A 16,246-nucleotide genomic window follows, 5' to 3' on the forward strand; every position below is an offset into this window, starting at 1 on the left:
TAAAATAAGAGATAGCAGAGAGGGAAGCACTTAAACACTATTGCTCCTTGTCAGCAGTGTGCTTGGCATACCAGTGTCTTAAGGATGATCTAACAAGTGGATGCTGGACATGCAACATTGAGTCTGATAACATAGAAAGACAAATGTGTGAAGATTCTTGTTCCCATGGAGTTATTAAAGGGGCAAGATCTGCAATTAATGAAGACTGTTTGCAGGGAGACAAATTGTTCATGCACTGTTTCATTTCTCTTGGTCTTTTCAGGTGTTCCAGGACCTTGGCACTTCTGTGTTGTCTGGTGCTTTTAGAGGATACAACATCTGCCTCTTGGCATATGGACAGACAGGTTCAGGAAAAACTTACACAATGATGGGAACACCTGTGAGTTATACCATTCATTTTAAACTTGGGGTTGAGGGCAGGATGTCTAGCAGAAACATTGCTTCATTTTAAACAGTGGTTGTGGCGCTTGATGAGCAGAATGCTTACACATGTTTTATCCGGTTTTAAACTTTTGAAATATGAGCCTTTGTATTTAGGTAAAAAATAGAGTATCAGGTAAAAATATTAGAAAGTGTGGTGTAGTTTAAATTTTTATTACTTGATAATCTTCTTCTTACTACATATGAATCTTGTCACAGAGTTAGATGACAAAAAAAATCATCTCAATACTTAGGAATAGTTCTGGATTTTAGAAACGGTAACCCGAGATAATACAAAGTATTCATTTCCATGTGATATTTTGGCAAACTGGCCTATGCTGAGATTAAATTGCTTTCACAAATAAAATTAGATACAATTCACGGTAATGGTTTTGTAACAGGCTTGATTATTACTTGTAATATTGACCTGTGGAAAGTAATACTTCACTTCCAGTTTTGACACTCATTTGAATGGAATTTACAGAAGCTGTTACATTCTGAGTTTGTCTACCAGGCACCACCTAAAGTGCGTTTTAATCTTGCTACTCAGATTGATGGAGCCAGTTGATGATTTCCTGTGTTTTGTCACAACAGAAGGCAGTTTGATTTTTATTCATGAATATTCTTAGCTGTTGGTCAAACATACTGCTAAAAAGAAAAAAAAAATAATAGTTTGCATAAGTGGACCAGTATTTTCTACATCCATGGGAATCAAATTTTAAGGTGAAGTAAGGGCAAAATGTGTTTAAATTTTAAAGATAGGAGGCCTGTTCTAACATAGTTTGTTCTTTTGATGAGAGTTTGGATTTTTAAAATTTAATTTTCTCAATAGACATCAGCAATAGGATTTAGTTACATTATTACCAGATTTTTTCAAGGAAATTTCTGGATCTTGTGCTTCTAAGAGATTTCTTGCTTTAAAACTAATTTCTTTCTCCAATGCAATACTGCTTTGGGCTGTTCTCTAATGACAAGTATTCACTGTGAAACAATGTTCCAGTGTTTGGTGTAAACAGAACTTTGTCCATAGTGGTCCGCTTGGTGAACCTGGACTTTCTTCTTTCAAAGAACACAGTTTCAAGTGTGCCTTCTTTCAAGGCTTTCAAAAAAACCTTTCATGCCATTCAGCAAGCAGAATCCACCTAAGCCCTGGTGTCTTTCCCAGGGTGTGCAGGCACTGCTAAAGTGTGAGCAATCATATCATAAGGAGAGTTCATCACACAAAACCACACTGTTACCTCAGTGCTGTGTAGACTGGGCAAAATTTACATCACCTAGTCTGGGTGTTGTTAGCAGCTCCATATCCTGTTCTCTCTGAGACACAAGATTTATAAATCTAGAATATAAAGATGTTCTAAGGCTCCTCAGTGATGCCATGGCATGAAGAAATAAAACCAGGATAAGGAAAACCCAAAAATATTAATGAGCAATCTAGCTAGCTTCAGTGTTGGCCTGCCTGGCTTCATCTCGTCTGCAACACCTCTGACATAGACATGTCCAATATCATTACATCAAACAGCTTTTGGATTTAACCCAAGCCCCTAAACTTCTCATCAATGCTGTGTACATTGCTCTAAAATTACTTTTGGTATAATTAGTGATGATGTTCTGAACTACGTTGCATGGCTGTTTGTGTTGTAATCCACCATAGTCATTACTGCACTATGATTCTGTCCTTTTCTTAAAACTTGGCTTTTGTTAAAAAATAGATTTTGCATGAGTGTTAGGAAATATATTATTTAAATTTTTTTCTGTTTATTATTTGAAGGCATCCATTGGGCTGACACCTCGTATATGTGAGGTATTTTTTTTTCTTCATTTGAATTTGTTTAAGCAGTAAGATTTTCTTAATGTATTTTAAATTGACATAAACTTCTCATTTGTGAAGGGCCTCTTTTCTAGGAAGGATGATTACTCAGACCAAATGGCATCATGCAGGGTAAAGGTCAGGTAAGTGTGTTACTGTTTTGGACAACAATATGAAGGCTTTTAACAGCATACTCTTGTGACTGAACAAAGTAAAGACTATTTTGTTTCTGTTTTCTTAGATTATATTAGTTTTGGAATGAGGGGGAAAACACAGAGGAATGACGAGGAAGTATTTGGTTTAGTTTTCCATCTAAGTATTGTTCTTTGGATGTTGTCTGTTCACTTTTGTATAAACAGCTGAAATAGGAATGCAGTGAAAATTTACTTGCTCTGTTTAACTCCTAAATTGAGCCATAATCCTACATTCTGGTCTTATTCATCATTCCCTTGGACCTTATAAAGCATTGTATTTGGAAATCTGGGGATTTGAGCCCACCAGTGCAAAAAATCTATGTAAGAGTCAGTTACATGGTCTAAATATACAGTTGCTCCTTTTGTTTTGTTTTGAGCTGAGTGAATTTAGCTTTCCTTTTTCTTTTCAGTTTTCTTGAAATCTATAATGAGCGTGTCCGAGACTTGTTAAAGCAGTCAGACCAAAAGAAGCCTTACACCCTTCGAGTTCGAGAGCACCCTGAAACAGGACCATATGTCCAAGGTGAGAGTGGCCTTCTCAGTCAGCAGCACAACTGCAGGTGGACGTGTCCTAGGCGTGTTTGTGTCTTTGCATGTATTCCTACAGTGGTCATAATTGCCTCTGCCCTTCAAGGGTTACTTTTCTCAAATGTTTTTCTTGTTGTATGATCACTGAAAGCTTTGCCTCTGTTATCCTACTGGTTGGATACCCTGCACTGTCTGCCTTTCCAGTCGTATTATTTTTCTTCCTTTTATTTTAAAGAAATATTAACTTAACCAAGAAGTCCACCAACATTAGCTCTAAATGTGTTCTCCAGGCCAGCCTAAGGTCCCTTCAGACCTGTTTCATACCTTGGCAGCAGAATATACATTGAAAAAAAAAAAAAGTAGATAAATTTAACTGTTTGATGTTGCAGGGCAGGCCGTGAGAAGCCATGAAAATCTCACCCAAGTGAAAACCTAATAAGCTTGATTTTCAATTGTCAGCTTTTTCAGTTGTCTGACTTTAGTTCTTGCCTTCTCTCTATTTTTTTTTTCTACTTCCATTTTATTTTCAGTTTTGATTGATGCTTTTACCTCAAGGTCTCATACAGCTTTAAATTGCAGTTTGGCCTTTGGTATTTCATGAATTGATTTGATCCTGGTATAAAGTTTGCCAGCTACATTTCCGTGTATCTGACCAACAGCTGACAAAAATCACATCTCAAAACCAGTGCAAAATCATACAAAGATTTACAGTGGACATCAGAAGGAAGAGTGTTTTCCAAGCTGGGGGTTTGTTTAGAAAGTAAATGCATACATTTCCTTTTCTTCATGCCTTATATCCAGTGGGTGGAATTCCAGAGTAGCCTCTGGTATCACTGCCTCTGCAACTGCTTGGCTTGCCATCAGGTGAGCAGTAATACCTAGGGTAGTACACAAAATGCATATCACATAGGATGTTATGGATCCTGTCACATCAGAGCAAATACTGATTGGTCCTGGCTTCTAAATAGAGTCCTTGTCTCTGTTTAGTGGATTTCTCTTGCTCTCCCTGACTGATTTTTCTCCCTGTTTTTCTTTATTATGGCCATTACTCATCATATGGTTATCCTTCCTTCAGAGATTTAGGGAAGATGTGACAATAGATAGAGCGACCTGACTGTGTGATTGGATGGAGCCTGATTGAATGGAGCCCAGCTCTGATTCCTTGCACACCTGCTCTATTGGTCATAGTGCATCTAACAGGCCATGGTTATTACCAATTCCTGCTCTCAAAATTTGAAATCAGCACTCGCAAAGTGTTGAACTCACCTGGTCCTGTACACAAGGGTCTATCAGACATTCTGGTTGTTTCAGCTGTGCTTTCCCAGCACATCAGCCTCCTGTTTTAATGAGACTTGGAAATTAATAGATTAATTGATGGTCTCATTAGTATGGCAAACATAATTCTTTGAAAAGTAAATTCATAGACATTTGGCTTTTATTTAGGGCTTTCCAAGATTCTCTTTCTACCTGCTTGTAATTGAAGAACTTCATTGTTGATGGAGTCCAAAGACTAAGTATTTTCTTTTAGCAGCTGCTCATTCAGCACGCAAGAAAGGGTCTTTAAACTGCTTCCTTCCTTGGCAATTTCCATCTCTTTTCTCAGGCCTTATATCTCCAGTGACTCCTTGGCTGCATATAATGGAGTTTCCCTGTTTTAAAAGAAAACAAAGTTATAACTTCTGCCAATGGGCTGGCTTGACTTTGGTCACTGTTTTGTCTTCATCTGGAATCTTTCAGGCCAATTCTGTCACTTCTTTTTAAATTCTATTGTGGCTTTTGTTGTTGTTGTGGGGTTCATTTGGGGGGTTGGTTGTATGTTTCTATTGTGCTTTTTTGTTTACCCATTTTGAATAAGGATTTTATTCTTGTATTCCAAATTTTTTTGACTGGAAAAAATTTATGCTAGAGTTCTGAAATATGCCAATAAATTTCACAGTTGATTAGATTTTGTTAACTAAGAGAAGAGATAAGGGCAAAATATTAGTCTAAATTATATTTGCCGCTTTTGACTACAGTTGTAAATTTATTTTAGATTATTCACTCTCTCTGTATATTACGACAGCCTCAAAAAATAATTGTATTAATGCCTGTAAGAAAAAAAAATATTTTCAATGGTAATTGTGATTAATGTTTTTTAAAAAAACTGATCACATGCATGAAAAGTGAAATAATTTCTCTGCTGAAGACAGCATGGGGTGCAATTGGATGCTGTTTTGAGGCCATGTGACCTGAAGTAATTTCAGCCTGATGAGTCAGTGGCAACAGAGTTCTTTTATTTTAGATATGTGTATACAATATATATTAATAAATTTGCCTATGCAGTTTATGCAGTTGAGAACTGTGACAGTTTGCTTTACTTGAGACCGCCCTAGTGTCTGTTGAGGAGAGGGACTAATAAAATGTAGTGGAACTACATTCATTAGCTCATATCAAAAATAAGCTGCAGTAACTTAAATGCAAGTTTGAAGTATAGGTAGCTTGATTTCAATAAGATTGAATTCAAGAAAGCCTCTTGTGAAGAGGTTCACAACACTGGTACAAAATTCCCTTCTCAAGTGCCCTAATGTATTGCTGCAATCAAAAATTGGTGAGCTTTGCAAGGAGGGTTTTCTATGTGCTGAAGCAGACTTTGATGATTTTATATGTAGTCTCTCTGTCCAGGATCAGAGTGCAAGAATAATATTTCCAACAGCTAAGATGAAAATTATCAGCAAATTTACTAGGAGAGCTTGATTTGTGCTTCACTTCCAGGCGATTTACTGTATGGAAGAAATTAAATTGGTGAGCATCAACAAAGCTCAGAAATTTTCCATTGTTTTCCATACACCAACAAGTTAAGGACTAGCATCTGTATTTGCATTGTACTTCTTGCAAGCAATCAGCAATTTTAAGGTTTGCCGACTCTTAGGAGGAACTCCTCAGTGTGCATTAGTTTTAGTTGTGTGTTTGCTGTCAATGGCATCCAGAGTACAGTTAGCTGTGGATGAAGAGTACAGAGAGAGGGGAAAATCAGAAAACTTTTTCCCTTTAAGGACACTTAGATGCCCTGGGCAATGCATTTTCCATTTTCAAGTCCAGTCAGAAAGTCCCAGCTCTGAGCATTAAGTATTTTAAATGTTTTCCAGCCCATTGTTTTTTCACGTAAAGGCGGAGAGATTGTAGCCTTTAAAATGCTGAAAGTGTTTCAGTGCTTTGGATTGGAATCGTTTCAAACTTCTCCCTCACAGATGGTTGCACTGTTAAGGAATCAGCCCCTCTTAAATCAGGAAATGATGCAATCTATTTTATTACTCTGAGACAGATTTCTGGGGGAGATCCTTTCTTACTCCAAGGCAGATTTCTAGACAAGAAAGTGGTTTTGATCTTTCTATGGGGCTTGAAAATGACCTTTCTCTTTCTGGCAGCCAACAGAACACTTCATCATTTCTTTTCAAGCAGCATTTAAAATATTTCATTAACCTTATTAAAAAACTAATTGTTTTAAACTCTCAGCAAGATTCACAATTACAGTGCTTAGGGAAATGTAGACAGGTAAGAATTTCTTCCATGCCTCTTTTTTATAACAGTATTTTTATTCAGTTAAATAAGACTCTAAAAATGGGTCTGGGAAAACAATGTATGATAGTTTCCATATTCTGAGCTTTGAAGATCCCAGTGAGGCTGGAAAAATAATGGGCCTTTTTCTCCAATGGAAAATATGATGACTTCTGGAATTAATGTGTTGTAAAGAGACACTAGAGAGCAGAAGAAATACTTTTGTTTGAAAATCATCCTATACTGTTTGTGCATGCAATTGTTCATGCACGCACACTGCAGTTATGGGTTTTTTATAGGTGTGGGTGATCCAAAAATCTTTTTTTTTCCCTTTATATGTATCAATTATTAAAGGACTAAAGTTAAATCTCTTCTTTGTCTTAGGTTTTACTTTCATTTAGAATAAAGCAAGCTGTTATCATGAAAGGATAGACTCAAACAATATCAAAAGTACCTATTTCAGTCTGGTTGAATTTCATATTAATCTTGACTTACATTTTAACAGTAGACAAATAAATCAATATTTTCTGCAATACTTTCCCTTCACCCACACTTTTGTGGTCTGTAGTAAAACAAATCTAAATCTGTGGAGGGGGAGGGAGTTGCCCTGGATTCCATCTGTGAGATAAAACATTCTGCACAGGCATGTCTTTTCTAGCGGTGGTATGACACAGACTTGCTTCACAGCTCAGGTGTTTTTTAAGGAGTCACTGCAGTACTAATGACAAATAATCCTTGGAGACACATTGGAGGCATATTAAGCTGTATTTGTGGCGAATCCGAGCCCGCTGGGGATGGTTCCGCGGGTGCGCAGGAATTCCCGCTCTGCCGGGAGCGCCGTGCCGCGGCCCAGCCGCGCTCCGCCCCCCGCCGGGCCCCTCGGGCCGTGCCCGCCCCTCCGCGCCGCCGGCTCGCCGTGAGGGGGCCTTACCGCCGTGTCCCCGCTTAAAAATAGAACCAGAGTTAAAAACAAACACGTAAAAACCAACCGAAAACAAACAGAAAGGAGAAGACAAGAAAAGGCCAGATGATTCATGTCGTTATTCAGGGAGATCCTTCAAAATGCCCTCTGAGGGGAAAAGTGCATGAAGATCCCAAGTGCAAGCTAAAGCCTATTTATTGAAGTGATGAATATTCACAGGGGTTGGTTCCTGGTTCAGTTAGTTGCATGAGCAGAGCCATCATCCTGAGCAATGGCCAAAATCTTTTTTACAGGATCTGTACCCAAACAGAAGCAGTGACATAGCTGAAAATTTATTATGGATTTATACTATTTCTTAAGTACCATTGTTGTGCAGATGGAAAAGTTCTGATCTGTGAAGGTATGAGGCATTTTTTTTATACTAATGTCACTGCATCAGAAAGATGAACTAGAATTTTTTACATAATTTTTAAAAAATTAAATAGTTGTGGTTTTTTGTAAAATTAACTCTAGTCCAGAGACTACTTGTATAACAGACTGCCATCTCAGCAGAACATTCTTATTCTCCTGATGTTGGGTAAATTGTTGGATGAACTGAATGAAACTTTCTGAGAAAGCTAAGTATTTAACTCTTCTTGAATCCTTGGCAGGTTTGACTCAGCATTTAGTTACAGACTACAAGCAAGTCGTAAAACTTCTAGAAGAAGGAATAGCTAAAAGGTATTTTACATAACAAACCAGTTCTATCTGTATTTAACTCTTCTTTCTCTGTATGTTTATTTCACCGATGTTTATTTTACCGACTGGGTTGGCAGTGCTTTGTGATGACAGGATGTCACATTTGGTGGTCTGGTGATATGAGACACACATGAGACCTTACCTATCATCATATTGTCCAGAGCAAGAGCTACAAGCACTCATGAAGATCTTTCTTCAACACTGACCCTGTGCTGACTTGCTCACAAAATTCCACCATCTGTCAGTGACAAAAAATGCAAGCCAAGAAAACATTTTGCTGTAAACAGACATCTGTTTTCCCCCTTCACTTGCTCATGATACTTTAGACTGGATAGCTTTCAACTCCCTTTGTTGTATAATTCAGTGATTTAAAAATGCTGATAATATAATGCATACTTATTTATTTTCTAAAACTACTATGTTTACAATTATTTTGTTTTATTTCTATAAGTTCTTAGTCCAAATTGTGTGTTTGCTGCCAGTTAACTGTGGGGTTTGGAACACTGGTGAAGCCAGTGATTTTGGCTCTCATTAGTTAGACACTTTTTGACAAGAAACCTTGAATATCTTTACAGGTGCCATTGCAGTAATGGACAATAGTTACATTGGAAAGAATTGCCCAAATCCTAATCACAGTTCCAAAATTAATATTAAGTCTTATCATAAGAGTAGTCAACATTTTAGAATAACAGTGATGCTGGGAAGTGAATAAAAACTAAGCTGCATTATCACAAAAACTCCCATAGAATATACATAAGGAATAAGTTTTGCTGTTTCTGCTTGAAGCAATTAATAGATGCAGCTTTATGGTAAAACAAAGACTAAGTATAACAAAATTCCAGGTGAATGCATGGGTTACATGTGTTGTGAGTAATCGAGATGTGAATTTGCTCTGTAACTACCTTGTGTATTGTTGGAGGTGAGGAGTACTAACACTTCCTCCTCCAAATCTTGGAGCACCATCTTTTTCTCTTTTACTTTATTAACTTTGGTGCTGTGCCCTTACATTCTCTGCCCACTGTAGGGCTGTTTTCTGTCTTCTGCCCTTTACCTAATTGTTTGTCCCCCTCCAGCATCTGGAGCCCAGTTCACGTTCTCCTGCTTTGGCTTGCTTATAATCACGTTGTGCTCAGCTGCCCTTAGCTTTTGGCAGCGGCCACTCAGGACAGTGGAGGAGGTGGAGGAAGCAGAGAACAACAGGGAGGAGAGTCCTGGCTTTGCCCTGGTGCCCTGGGCACTCAGCAGCACACACACAGCTGCAGTTCTCTGCTCTCTGGTGCAACTGCTCTCTGCTGGTAGCAAAAGCATGGTACCACAGTCCTTTTCTGCCCTGCTAAAGTTACCCACTGTCGTGGAGGGCAGGCTCAGCAAAACTGATGATAAAGGCTGCACCTATAGCTGATACTCGAGGCAAGCTGATACTCAAAGGCAAGCCCTGGACAAAATGCTAATTTCTTCGGGTTTTCCTACTTAAAACAACAATAAAGAAAGTAGAATTTCCAAAAGTTTGCACTACAGAGGCAGAGGCAGTGAGAGAATTCTACTGCTCCTTCTGTGAGCAGTTCCTGCTTGCCAGAGTGCCCTGGGTCAGATCACAAGAGCCATCTGTCCATGTCGGAGTCACCAAGTGCCACACAGGGAATTACAGTACTCATTTAGCACTCACATGGGTGGACTGCTTAGTCTCATTGGGCTCCTCTGGCAGTGTAAAAGAGCTATACCTGAGTAAAGGAACCCCAGAAGTTGTCTAGGAAGATTTTTGAACCCTTTGGAAATGCCAAGGGATAAAAATGGAGACAAATGGAGAAGGTGTGCTGGCTTGTGCACTCTTGCATTGGGGATGAGCTGTTTGATGTTGTTGCTGGCTGTACTTCTCTGCTGTGCTCCCTGCTTATGCCACACCTTCCATCTGTGCTGTGAGGCTGCTTTAAGATATCTTCTCAGAATGCTGCTGGTGGAAAAAAAACCCACCTCTAATTGGTCCTCGCTTTACACCTTTCCATGTTCTCTGCCAAATGCTCAGGGATCAGATCCAAGAATGCAGCCTGCCATATTCTCCAAGTTTCACATTTTTTCATTTATCTGCTGTATTTGTTGATTTTGATTTCCCCCAATACAGGGAAGTAACCCTTTGTAATTGAATGGTTTGTTCTTCTTTCTAGAATCACAGCAGCTACACATATTCACAATGCCAGCAGCAGATCCCATGCTATCTTCACCATCCACTACACTCAGGTTAGCTAAAAATAACCCAACTTCCTCACTTCCAAAAGCATTGCTCACTGTGTTGTGCATTGTTTACTTGTCACTGTTTTGTGCTGTTTGTAGTAATGGTGGAAGCTGTTACTTATTTCCTTTGGATCACACTGCAGATGTGTTGAGTGTTTGTTGAAGCATTCTGTTCCTTTGTGCAAGCTTATACTCAGAAGTGATGCCAAAACCTCACTTTTAAAAGAAATGTTTTCAGTTTCAATCTGCCCTTTGAAATGCAACAACCCCTCAGATGATGTGAAAATTACATGTGAATATGTTTGAGGTTATGTTTTATCACGCTTGTTTAGGATTCTTAATTGAAGTACATCATTAGTTTATAACAAAATTTTGTATCTGTCCAGCTTTTTAGATGTGCTCATCTTTTTAGCATTTGGCATCCAGTACTCTCCTGAGACAATGCAGCCTTTCTCTGGAGGAATTACATCCTGCCCTGGCAGGGAAGTCGTTCAGTGATCCAATAGACCTTTTCTATCTCACACTCTTAACATCCTGTAATCACAGAACATTTTGGGGTATTTTTCCTTAGTTTCACAAAAGACCTTTGGAATACATTAGTGGAAAATAACTCTGCAAGGTCTACAAGAAAGCCTTTTACAGTCTCTAGGCAGTAAAGGTTTTTTGAGAGGAAATTGGCATGAGAGGGTAGTTTCTCTCTGGGGTGAGAAAGCTGTTGAGTTAGTGGTTTGAACATAGTCTGAGGGTTAAGGTCACAAACAAAGGCAGAGAGACAGTCATATGTACAACTCAGCTTTAAACAAAAGAGCACATCAATTTTATTTTCATTAATTAATTAAGGGGAATAATCTTCCTTATTGATTTTTTTTTTCCAGGCTATATTGGAGAACAATCTTCCCTCTGAAATTGCAAGCAAGATCAACTTAGTGGATCTTGCAGGCAGGTAATAATATACTGAAGGGCAGAGAGGTAATTTTCTCTGAAGATGCTGGCAATATTGTCTTAAAAGATGAAGTTTAATATTTTAAAATTTCATTGAACTAACAGAAAGCCTGACTTTCTTATAAAGTAACAGGGAATATTAAGCTAATGTTGTCTTTGTCAATAGTTCTTCCGTATTGGATATTGGTTTTCACTGGGGAAGAGAATTCCTGGGTTCTCAAAACCAATAGTGTGTTTTTGCAAATATTTAAGGTAATTCCATTCAGCTCTATATTCTTATTAAGTTGCTTTTCCAGTAAGTGTTGTTGGAATTACTAAATCTGTCCTTGAAAAGAGAGGGGCAAAAAGGAATGCGTTCCTCATGACTGCCTAGCACTGCCCAGCATGGGCAGGAGAAAATAGTTATATCTCACTGTCTATGTTGTTTATACTCCTAAAGTTCCTAAGCCTCTGATCTTGTGCGTTTTTGTGAGGTACATGTGGTTGTGCTGGATGTGACAGAAAACAGAAAGATGGAAGTTGTGCTGAAGAATTATAGAACAGTTAGAGAAAAGGACTTTTGTTTTCTCAAGAACATAAATTACCATGCGCGTACGGTCAGAGAAAGTGGCATTGAGGGAATATACAGACTTTTGTACTGAGCCAGGCTACCGTTGTGGAGATGTGAAATGTATGTTGTTCTTTTAAATTCAGAAACACTCTGATTGGGTTGCCCAGTTCAGCCTTGAGTTTATGTTTTGGTGAGTCTTTAACAGTACATTGCACCAACAGCCTTTGTTCATGGTTGTTTGAATTTTCTGAAATAGAGGGCAATACGAAATATTTTAAGAATATGGGTTTTTTTAATTGCAAAGCTCATAATTTGTTTTCTTGTATTGCTTGAAAATACATAATGTTTTCATATTGACTGTGTATTAATAATTAAGCATTTTTGTTTATTTTCAATTGTCTTTTTCACACTTGCTTGCTACAGCGAAAGAGCTGATCCCAGTTACTGTAAAGATAGAATTACCGAAGGTGCCAATATTAACAAGTCATTAGTTACACTTGGAATTGTCATATCCACTTTAGGTAAGCACATTAGTTCTTTATATTGAAGTGTAGCAATAAAAGCATACAACTCACTCGCTGTGTGTTGAGTGTAATTGTTATTTGCATTTACATCAAAAAGCTCAACAGAACAGCTGTGTGTTGTCTTTATAAACTGTAATGGCATCTTAAGAAAATTAAGTAGCCATGACAGAAGAAAATAACTCCTTTCCTGAGCTCTGTGGTACTTCTCCCTCAGCACAAAATTCTCAGGTGTTCAGCAGCTGCCAGAGCATTAACACCCTCACCAGTGAAGGGGAGAGCAGCCATGTGGAGAGCCCTCCCTCGGGCGGCAGCGGGAGCAGACGGCCGGCTTACATCCCCTACCGCGACTCCATCCTCACCTGGCTGCTGAAGGACAGCCTGGGGGGCAACTCCAAGACCATTATGATTGCCAGTGAGTTTGGTTCCTATGAACTGTTTAACATTTGGCAACACATTGTGCCTTTAATAAGAACCTCTACTGCAGTGAGAAGACAGCTCTAACACTTAGAGTCTGTCCTTGTAAAGATTTTCATAAATACTTCACAGAATACTCAAGGAAATGAAAATGCATGCTGATTGTGCATGAAATTATGTTTAAGAGTCTTACCAAGGTGATAGCTTCAATTTTAGGTGATTCATTCTGTTATAATTACAGTCTGGAGAAGACATTCTCTGTGAGCTGAATGAAATAATCCTAGAGTTATTTTTTTAAATCCTTTAAAGGAGCAAGATTGAAAAAAAAAACCTTTTTGAAAAATGGTGGGTTAAGCTGAATATTTTTTAAAATTGTGTAATTTGTTTTCTTTCTAGCTATCTCACCTGCCAGCTCCAGCTACAACGAGACCATGAGTACCTTGAGATATGCTGCAAATGCCAAAAATATTATTAACAAGCCCAGAGTAAATGAGGTGAGGCCTTGAGTTCTGCCCAAGTAGCCTCTGCAGTCACAATTTGTCTTCCTCTCAGTACACAAAATAATGAACGCCTTCAATACATGGGAATAATTTTGGCCACAGAATCCGAGCTTCATTCATTGCCTGTTCTAGGAATGAGCTCTGACTTTATGACAGATTGATTTGTTTGTGTAGAGGTCCTTCACAGGCTGCACAAGTTAAAAGATGGCAGAGTATTAAGGAGAGAGTCAGGTGCTGCATTGGAGGCCTGAATTCTATTGCTGCCCCTACTATCCCATTCTGGTTCAATCCTAGATGTTCAGATGCTTAAGGCAAATTTTCAGTTGTGCTTTTTTCTCATTTCCCATCCTTACATTCAGTCCACATTTATCAAATGTGAAAAACATAAACTCTCAATCAAAGACATAGTGTTAGAACAGATTGGATGTTTTAGATACTATATTCATAAGAACCAGCATTAAAAATAATTCACAGAGAAGTGCATAATTCTGTCTTTACAGCAAAATTCAAGCAGCACATACTGATCCAGATCTACAATCACATATGCTAGAAATATAAAACTCAAGAATTGCTGTTCTGTAACTGACCATTCTTGACCTGAAATTCTGCAGGAGGCCCCCTTTACACATGATTGCATGACTTAAGGACTGAATTATAGTGCATCCATTTAAGGAATATTCAGTGAATTTAGGTTTCAAAAATAGTCTTGATTCCAGCCATTTCCTAATATTTAATCCATTGACTCTACAGCTTTAGTAGTGAGTAGCTCTTTTGTGATTTGACATGAGTGTATCAAGGTTTTATATTGTAGATGTAAGGATAGAATCTTAGAGTTGTACTTCACTATTTGCTTTCCTAACAATACTATGTTAAATTTGGGCAGAAGGAAACCCTTCTAATCCTAGATTTCCCAAATTTAATTTGCATTTTGATTAGCAGTGCCTTTAAGCTGTTTTCAGACATCAATAGTAGCAGCAATTGTGTGCTTGGTTTTGCCAGCAGCATTTCTCAGCTCTGTGACAGGCTAAAGTCACATAAACACTCCTGGGTAAGTCACACACAGCCCCTCAGCCTCCCAGCTTGTGTACCCATCACTCTCCTGCACAGCCCATGGTAGACCCTTGACCCCAGCCCTTCAGTCTTCTTCCCCTCACTGCAAATTGACCTGGCAGCCCAGAGAAAGCTGATTCTTCACTCAAGAGTTTGTCTGAAATGTCTGTAAAAGCTGTTTTCCAGAAACTGCCAGTACAGAAACACTGAATCTCTGAATCTCTGAAAGTGAGATAAATGCCTGACACCAAGCAGATAGGAAATTCTTTATGTATCAGCTTTATATATGTATCTTTATGTGTGTATGTAAAGGCTTTTAATACCCTCCTGGATGACACTCTGGCTTTGTCTCCTCCAATCGGATTTTATGTACCAGCTTTAAGTTACAGCATCTTTCTGATGTAATGTAGCTATTTTGAAGGTAAATCCTTAGAAGCAGTGATATATCCCTCTGGTCATGATGGGAACAAATGCTATGGTAGGTCTGTGTTCAGAAGAGAAATGGAAAAAATTTTATGGTGAAAGAGAATAGGTCAGAGAGCCAGCTGTCCCTAGACAGTACATTCAAGCAGAGTGAAGCAAGGGCTACTGCTGTGTTTGCCTTTTCTCTCTCTTCTTGGCTGTTGGAAAATCTCCACATTGACTTCTCATACTACAGTTTAAGACTGATTTTTCCAACAGTCTGTGTCTCAATGTTTCAGGATGCAAATGTGAAACTGATCAGAGAACTGAGAGAAGAAATTGATAGGTTGAAAACTATGCTGATGAGCTTTGAACTGGTATGTAGCAACATTTCTCTACTGGAACTTTTGTGTTACTTTAGGTAGTTTACTTTCATCTCACCTGTTTTTCTTTCCAAACTGTTCTCTGGGTGATTTTGTAATTATTATAAGGTTAACTGCTTTTCTGTAATTTCTCCTCTTTCTGTCACTGTACTGATGAACCTGAATTATAAGTAGTCATGTAATGATTCAAAAGGATTTCCTTGCCTGTCTTTCATAGAGTTGGATTGTTTACCTGTCCAGAAATACCATAAAATAGGATATTTTATTTTTAAGGGTATGGAAGCTTCAAGAGATTAATTGATGTTTAACACTTCCTGCATGCTGTCTCCTCACAAAGGAGTTGTGAACATCTGGGAGCCCTCACAATACAGCTGACATCCCGGTGTTTTTCCCTGTTGGAATAATAATACTGATTTGGTTTTCCAAGCCATGGAGAGAATGTTTTGCTGGGAGAGACAGAACTTACACTTCAGAATGTATTTACACAGAACTATCTGTCAGTTAATGCTTTTCTACCAGTTCTTTACACCCAAAAATTGCATGCAATAGCTAGGGAGATGTAGGCTAGATGCATGTGTTTTGTCTTTCCTTCTCTTGATTTCATCTCCTTGAAATGCTGGAGAGTGAAAGAACATGCCTGCCAGCTGAGCATAAGAAAACTAACCTGCAGATCTTGGTGGCTGTTGTTTGTACAGAGAAATTCCAGTCCCTCTTGGAGTGATGACAAGGATGGCAATCTGACAGAGCTGGTCCTTCAGAATGAAATGAAGGTGTGTATGATTTCATTTACTTGGTGCTGTAACTACCTCTCTCTCTAGGCATGGGGGATAGCATTGCTGTAGTTGTGAAACTACAGTGAAAACTGTTTTGTCTTAATCCTTTCCTTTTTGCTCTGCAGATGCAGGAAACTGCTGTCCTTCATTCATATTGAGTGTGCTCCACCAGTTTGTGACAAAAGTCTCATGTCCTTAATGGGACACAGTCCATTGTGCATCACTAAGCCCACACAATCTGCCTCTTGTTTGAAAGCTGTCTCAATATATCACAGCAATCCATTATACACAGTCTTTCCCTTCTAACATAAATTCCAATGTAGTCAAATGAAATTA

General features: G+C 38.5%; 1 protein-coding gene across 1 annotated transcript in view; it reads left to right on the top strand.

The window, feature by feature from the left end:
• Positions 1–16,246, top strand: part of STARD9 (StAR related lipid transfer domain containing 9) — a 94,021-nt gene that overhangs the window by 36,454 nt on the left and 41,321 nt on the right. The window contains exons 4-15 of the mRNA XM_059474891.1: positions 263–379; positions 2,189–2,221; positions 2,309–2,370; positions 2,832–2,944; positions 8,056–8,125; positions 10,306–10,378; positions 11,248–11,315; positions 12,288–12,385; positions 12,603–12,800; positions 13,199–13,296; positions 15,054–15,131; positions 15,833–15,907. Of these exons, the coding sequence (XP_059330874.1) occupies positions 263–379; positions 2,189–2,221; positions 2,309–2,370; positions 2,832–2,944; positions 8,056–8,125; positions 10,306–10,378; positions 11,248–11,315; positions 12,288–12,385; positions 12,603–12,800; positions 13,199–13,296; positions 15,054–15,131; positions 15,833–15,907 (1,083 nt within the window). The remainder of the gene's footprint in view (positions 1–262; positions 380–2,188; positions 2,222–2,308; positions 2,371–2,831; positions 2,945–8,055; positions 8,126–10,305; positions 10,379–11,247; positions 11,316–12,287; positions 12,386–12,602; positions 12,801–13,198; positions 13,297–15,053; positions 15,132–15,832; positions 15,908–16,246) is intronic.

Source organism: Ammospiza nelsoni, chromosome 6 (genome assembly GCF_027579445.1).
Source record: "Ammospiza nelsoni isolate bAmmNel1 chromosome 6, bAmmNel1.pri, whole genome shotgun sequence".
Taxonomy (NCBI): Eukaryota; Metazoa; Chordata; class Aves; order Passeriformes; family Passerellidae; genus Ammospiza; species Ammospiza nelsoni.